The sequence below is a fragment of the Limulus polyphemus genome, unplaced genomic scaffold (genome assembly GCF_000517525.1).
Source record: "Limulus polyphemus unplaced genomic scaffold, Limulus_polyphemus-2.1.2 Scaffold2456, whole genome shotgun sequence".
Taxonomy (NCBI): domain Eukaryota; kingdom Metazoa; phylum Arthropoda; class Merostomata; order Xiphosura; family Limulidae; genus Limulus; species Limulus polyphemus.
The window spans coordinates 153335-160746 of NW_013668066.1; the positions used below are offsets into that span (position 1 = coordinate 153335).

Here is a 7412-nt window from a genome sequence, read left to right on the forward strand (position 1 = left end):
ATGTTTCGAAAGGCGGAAGACTTTGGAAACATTGTTCTCTACATTTGTAGGTTTCTACAACAGGTAGTTGCTGTCCATTTGAAACTTAGATTCATAATCAAATGCATATGAATGTAAGCTGTTAGCATGCTTTTTGACCCTCAAATTCTTACTCCATTATAGACTTGCATTGGTCTAACTTTTTATGTATTTATTAACTGGAAAACTCTTCTGTAACCAATACACAGTGCTTTAAAATTACTCAGACCTTGATCAATTTTATATTTTATAGTGTGGTTGTTACCTAATGGATGCTAAACAAATAAGGTCTTGTTAAAAGTTGTTACCAGATCTTAATTCAAATTGAGTACCTTTCTATAAAACCAATAATATGCTAAATCTATTAAAGTATAATTTTTTTAAAATTCTTTATTGATTCAATCAGATTTTGTGATGGTTTAAGTTTTGCCCCAAAAGTACTAATGGAAGGTTCCAACAGCATAATAATCTCATCATAATGAACAGGTACATATGGGCCAAGCATGGCTTAGTTGTTAATGTGCCAGACTGTGAATTCCATGGTTCAGGTACATGCACTTACAGGTTGTGGGTGACTTATAATGGTGATAATCAAATTCCAATATTCAGTTAGAGTAATTCAAAAGTTGGCACTATTGATACTGTTGATTAACTGCCTTCCTTCTAGTATATCAGTTCAAAATTAGAGGCATTTAGAACAGGTATCCCTCATGAGATTTTACATGTATATCTCAAACAAGTAAGATTTGTACATAATGTTTAGTTTCTACAGTCATCTGACTTGTTGTTTTTAACCTCTAAATTTATTTTTGTTTACTATTGTTAATATCTTTCAGCCTGTAAATTTCTGTTATTGCTCATTCAGTTGACTGTTTCCTTCAATGACACTCAACATATACAGCTCATATAAAAAATACCTAAAAAAATATAGACACAGGAGATCTACTTCTGAACAACATCTTGTTTATTAAAGGAACATATGATCATGGTGAAACATAAAACATGACTTCTTCCTCAAAATTACCACTATAAATTTCAAATACTCTTCAAGGTAGGCATTAACAAATTACCAACATAGTATTCCCATCCAATGTTAATACTTCTAGAAGCTTCCATACAAAAAAAAATTGTTACTGATATTCACCCTTGTTACCCTAAAGTAGATTGTGTTTTGCCAGCTTTGATGTTACATGTCAATACAGGAACTTGACATAGCCGTAGAATGTTTGTTTCTCCAGTACTTATTATCTTGTTCATTGGACCACTGAATAGACATTTTCCAAAAAACATTTGGAACAGATATGGTTTGATCACACCAGTTTAATAGTTTTCTAGATTTCTGGGTTCACATCATGTTCTTCAATCCATAGTGGAATTAGAAACAAAAATCACAATCATTTTCCATAATGTATTATTTTATGAAAGTAAAGAAGAATGCTGTAATATGTCAACCACACTATATCTGTTATACCCAGTACTGACGAGGATATCTTGCTTGTCAGACATATTCATGAAAAGAATAAAATGTATATAAACTACACCTCATTCAAATGGGAAACAAATGTGATCTTGGGTTGCCTAGCAACTAGACAACAATAAAATATAGACAGTGATTAAAGTATGTAGGTTATAAGAAACGACTGATAAAACAGAAAACTTCACAAAAACTAACCAACAATTGTGATAAGACTTTTTCATTTTAGGATTAATAAAACATATAGTACTGGAAGGTCATGTGTTTCATTAACAAATATCATACCAAAGTACATATTCTGTGGTTTTAGGAGCACAGCAGTCTCTGTACACTAAAATAAAATTTCTTATACCATACATAATTAATGGTAAATCAAATGGGTCTTGTATGCCCAAAAACTTCTGTTGATTAATTCAAGTGTAGAAGATAATTTCTGATTTGGAAATTAAATCCCTTTCAATGTAGTTTCATCAGCACAACAGCAGAGTTCTTTGTCTAAGTAAAACAATAACATATTTAGTTCATAAATAAAGTAATGAATTTGTAATCGTAAGTTGCATCTGAAACTGGTAGAATGTAAGTAATCATTCATACTAGGTAAAAAATAAATACAATGATGTATGTATGAAATATATAAACTTAAAAGAGAATAAAATTATTTTATGGCACTATTTATTAGTGAATTTCAGAAACCAGTGAATAAATAAATAAATAAAATTTCAATCACCTAACATTTCCTCAATTTTCCAGAAATTCATCGATGAACTTCTACAGCGTGCTAAAACCTTGTGAATCTGCTGTGTCAGCAGTGAATCATTCAGGACAGACAAAAAGAAGAAACATATTGTTTGTGTAACCATTACCATTCTGTAAGACAAGATCGTGTTACCAGGACAACTCCTGTAATGTTTCATAGATCATTGACACCGCCCATTTCATCTCATTATTGTTTGAATCAAGCTAGTGGGTAGATACATTCTCTCATCCCAAGTTATAGTTTTATTTCTATACTCTGCATAATGCTGATACCAAAATGAACTGACCATCAGTTATAGTTTTTTTCTGTATATTCTTAATGCTGATGTCAGTACTTACTGGTTTTTGGTTATAGTTTTGTTTCTGTATTCTGCTTAATGCTGATGTCAGTACTTACTGGTTTTTGGTTATAGTTTTGTTTCTGTATTCTGATTAATGCTGATGTCAGTACTTACTGGTCTTTGGTTATAGTTTTGTTTCTGTATTCTGCTTAATGCTGATGTCAGTAGTTACTGGCATTTGGTTATAGTTTTTTTGGTACACTGCTTAATGCTGATGTCAGTACTTATTGACCTCTGGTTATAGTTTTGTTTGTATACAATGCTTTCCGATTTTAGTTTAATACCATATGTTATTGCAGTATGTTTTATTTGTGAAAGTGTTAGTAAGTACAGTTCGTTATTTAGGTTAAATGATAAAGAATTCTAGCTGAAAAGATGAAATATATTTTTAAAATTATTGATTTACAAACTCAGGTTTTCACTAATATTCAAACTGTCTGAGATTCAAAAAACACAAGTTTGGGAATATTATGTAAAACACAGGTAATGGTTGTTGTGGTAAGTGTTAATTAATATTTGTGTTTCTGTTTTAGTGGTTTATCAACTTCTACATGTGGAACTATAACAATGATAAATGATTAAAATAAATATTTAGAATAATTACTTTGACATCAGTGTACATTACATTTGGTGATTTAGTTCTGTATTTTGTTGCTATATATATATATATTTGTGAAGAGTGTGTTTGCTGAAACATTTAAAAGTTATTTTCACTCTGAGATTTAACCTTGGCAATATTAAGTCACAACAGATACAATTTTGTATACCACTTTGTTTTATCCTTCAAAATATTATAGTAATAAAAACCACATTTTAACAGTCACCTCAATACTAGTCATTTACCACTTGAAACAGAAACATTTTTTTTCTTTCATTGAAATGTTGTAAGTTTAGGCAAGTAACAACATTTGTTAACAAATACCTTGAAAACAGTTACATTGTGTGTGTCATAAAAGTTAAAATGTTTGTGTGCATGAACACATTAAATTAAGAATTCTTTAATAAATACAAAATCAGTTCATGGCCTTTTCATTATATATTTGTTGTAGTTCAGTAACCAAAACATAGCTATAAAGTTTGTTCCAATTGTAATGATTAGTAAGTGTAATTGTATAAGTGAGGCAGGATATATATTTGATACAAATAGTTCATCCATTGGCTGGTTTTTGTAGATGTTTTCAATAGTGTCATTGATGTTTAACTTGGTGAAGTACATGTATATGATTATCTTGGTGTATAACTAACAAGAGCTAAAGTTTTCAGTGACCTAGCCATGCCAGTATGATAACTTAGTGCCACAGCAGCTCAAAGTAAACGTACAATCATATTGACATTTTATATGTAGACATGTATGTGTGTATATATATATATATATCTTGTGTCAGTAGGCCAGGCTTTTCTGTATGTGTGTTACAGAACATTCAAATGCTTATTTGATAACATTGATTTATGCCAGATTGTATGGGTGCATAAAAAAATCAGCTAATTCTGCTTAATCATATACTGAGAGCTCAGCATAAAGTGTAACTTCATCCATAGCAACAATAAGGCAGTTAAAAGCCATTAGAAATTTTAATCCTACCATTGTCTACCAAGTCCAAAATTTGAATTGAACATAATACAAGCATCTTCATCTTTGTCTGCAGCAGAATGAGGTTACTTAAAAAATGATTGTATAGTGGGGACCTAAAAACCACAAAGGATAATAAAAGTATATAAAAAAAAATCAAACATTGTCATCCACAATATATTGGCATATATCCATTCTATACCTTTTAAGTGAGATTTTTATGTACTAAAATGTGATTTCCTTTTTTAATTACTATACTCTTTATCATGCTAGTTTTTGCATTACTTTATATAATTGAAAGAGAAAAAAAAAGAGGTGCATGCACTTTTGGTTACTGGTTTTGTACGTGCATCATGTGCATTAAACAACTAGATAGCACTCCATTGTGATACTGAGGCAAAACTAACACACCTAATTAAATCTTGACTCTTTAATGCACCCACCCTCCAAAATAAACTATTCACAAGTATCTTTTTTTGTTCATTATATGGGATATATGTTCAAAATATTCCAAACAATTACAAAAAATATACTTGGATATAGTTTACTTTGGAAGGAGGGTGCATAAAGAATTTTGACTTTGGTTAGAGTAATTTCCATGACCTTTGGATTTTTGACTCCACAGATATCCTATTATGAAACTATTTTCAGGATAATAATGGTAAGCCAATTCATATTTGCTAGGGTATTTAAAGGGAAACTCTAGAATTAACACAATGATAACTCAGATCTTCAATACAGAGCATCTAAAATAGTTTAACAAAATTCTCCATTTAAATATGATGATATTTTTTTAATATAATGGCAGATTATGGAGGCTGCCTTGTTCCCTTCATACAGAAAGATATGCACATGTGATTGGCTTAATGGCATGTGCTGCACTTTACTGTTTGCTTCAGAATTCAGTGACTAGAGGCAGTCCAGGTTCTCAGAAAAATGCATATATCTATAGAAATATTAAATAGAATGTATGCAGAGAAATTTGGAAATTCTGTGGAGCATTTTCTGTGTTTAATATTAGCAGTAATAATGGTTTGTTATAAAATGTAAATCACATACATGTAGCTTTATCAAACAATTTATGGGTGAAATACTTTCAATTTAATGTATCAAGCATTTTTTCAATAAATAAAAATACAGAAATCTAATTTATCCATACGGTACAAATAATTCTGTACAATTTTGTAATAAATAATAGGCATCAGAGTAGAATAATTTGGTTTACAGATTATCAAAATTACATTTTCTTGTATTTCTACTGTTTATCATTACAAAAATAAACTTGCCATTATAAATTATATAAGCGATTTACTGCCTGTACTGCTTAGCTCACCCTCTAGCAGCCACTTTTTTCACAAAAAATTACTGTAACTGACTTCATCTGCTTATTTTGTATAAATAAGTATTCTTTTTTTCTTTATATCTGCCTCCACAGTAAAAAAATTTGCATTTGCATCATTCATTTAATACCCTTATTCTGCTTTTTGTTTTAGTTTACTTTCAATGCATAGATCAAATAGAGAAAAAATTGTTTATCAATGTTTTCTTTATAATCTTACGCAGTCATGGAGGTGAATGTATGTAGAGTAGCAAAGGTCACCACGGGGTTTTTTTATTTTTTGTTGATCTACCTGACTTTTCAACAGATTTTGAACTGATTCACTTTTTTAAGATAAAGCTATTAGTTGTAGTTGGATCCAATTGTTCAATTGCTTGAATGAGCCTGTTAATGATGACAAAGAAAACAAAAAGCATCCACTTCAGGTGTTAAAGTTACTTGTGCCTGTTTCAAACGAAGCTCCCACCCTTTTTCAAATCTTTTTTTTAAAGTTATTTAGACTTTGGTGGTCTATGTGTAGAAATTTTATGTTTTATCAAACAATTGCTACTCAAACACTAAATATTGTAGCAAAAATACTTCAACTCCTTTCTCTGTTAATAGATGTTATTATGTTAGATAGCAAATATAATGGCTAAATTACTAGTCATTAAAGTTTTAAAGGCCAAATATGAAGGATCCAAATGATCATGCAACTAATTTCCAGAAAGAAAGCACTGAAATGTGTCAGATATTTAAAATAACAATATTTGAGAAGTGTGCATTTCCTGTTGTTTCTCAGTAGTGCTTTTGTTTAAAGAAATATATCCAGTAAGTTATTAACAGTTTCATTGGATCCTGTAGGTTCTATGGTTTTTGAGGAATTCCTTTCTCTGCAGATTTGGGCTGCCTCAACTTCTGACCTTGTCCTTGTACAGGTCCCACTAGTTCCCAGCCATAACCTGCTAAAGTACATGACCAAGTATAAGATGTGCGGTTAGACTAACAATAAGCATGATAAAAAGGATGTTACATTTTCATCCCAAACCTCCATTAGATCCCAAAACGAATTTAGAAACAATTACAATGACAAAGAAATGGATGCATAACCTAGGAACAAGACACACTATGAGTACATTTACTTTTGGTAGGAATGTGAGGAACATTTGACCACTAAATGTTTCAATGTGGGTTTATGAGCTAGTTTTATTGGTGCAAAACTTCAACAGTACCTTGCCAATACTTTTAAAGCATCACTTCCTCCACTAAGCCAAGAGAGAGTAGAATTACTGGAGACAAGGGTGTTTAGACTATTACAAAACTGCTTGAAATGTATGCATCCAATTGATCTACAGTAGGTGAGTAGGCTGTCAATGTTTGCATGACATGAGCTGGAGTACAACCTAACAGCATACAAAATACAGTTTATCTTTTTACTGTTTATGGACAGGGAATGTATTTGAGGTTAATCTAGTAAAAAATGAGATTTTTACCTTCATTAAAACAAAAAATTACATAGCATATAAAATATAGTATATCTTATTATTTTTGCATGGGTAGGGCAGGTATTTGAACTTTAGCTTACAAAAAATGAGACTGTCTTAACCAGTTTCTGTGAACAAAGCAATAAAATCTTGCCTTGTGTCCATTCATAGTTTCTGATCTTAGCAAATGTAAAATTCACAGTACTCCATTTGAAGAGGGAAAACCCTTGAAAATTATAACATGTCAACCTTTGTAACTTTTGATTATTTTGGTACAAAATGTAGGGCTTACTAGAAGTTCGTTTTGAAATTTTTTTGTTTTGTTTTGATGATACTGTAACATTCAGTTACGTAACAGCAACAGGCATACTGAAATTATAATATAGTTTGTTAGTAGTAAAATTAGACACTCATCTGTCTTGTAGTTCTTATACTATTTTTAAATCTCATA

At 30.7% G+C, this 7412-nt stretch overlaps 1 protein-coding gene across 2 annotated transcripts in view; it reads left to right on the forward strand.

The window, feature by feature from the left end:
* Positions 1–7198, forward strand: part of LOC106467005 (protein phosphatase 1 regulatory subunit 14C-like) — a 92895-nt gene extending 85697 nt beyond the window's left edge. For both annotated transcript variants that reach the window (XM_013927314.2, XM_022395085.1), the window contains one exon: positions 2243–7198. In XM_013927314.2, coding sequence (XP_013782768.1) covers positions 2243–2284 — 42 coding nt within the window. In that variant the 3' untranslated portion in view covers positions 2285–7198. The remainder of the gene's footprint in view (positions 1–2242) is intronic.
* The last annotated feature ends 214 nt before the right edge of the window (positions 7199–7412 follow it).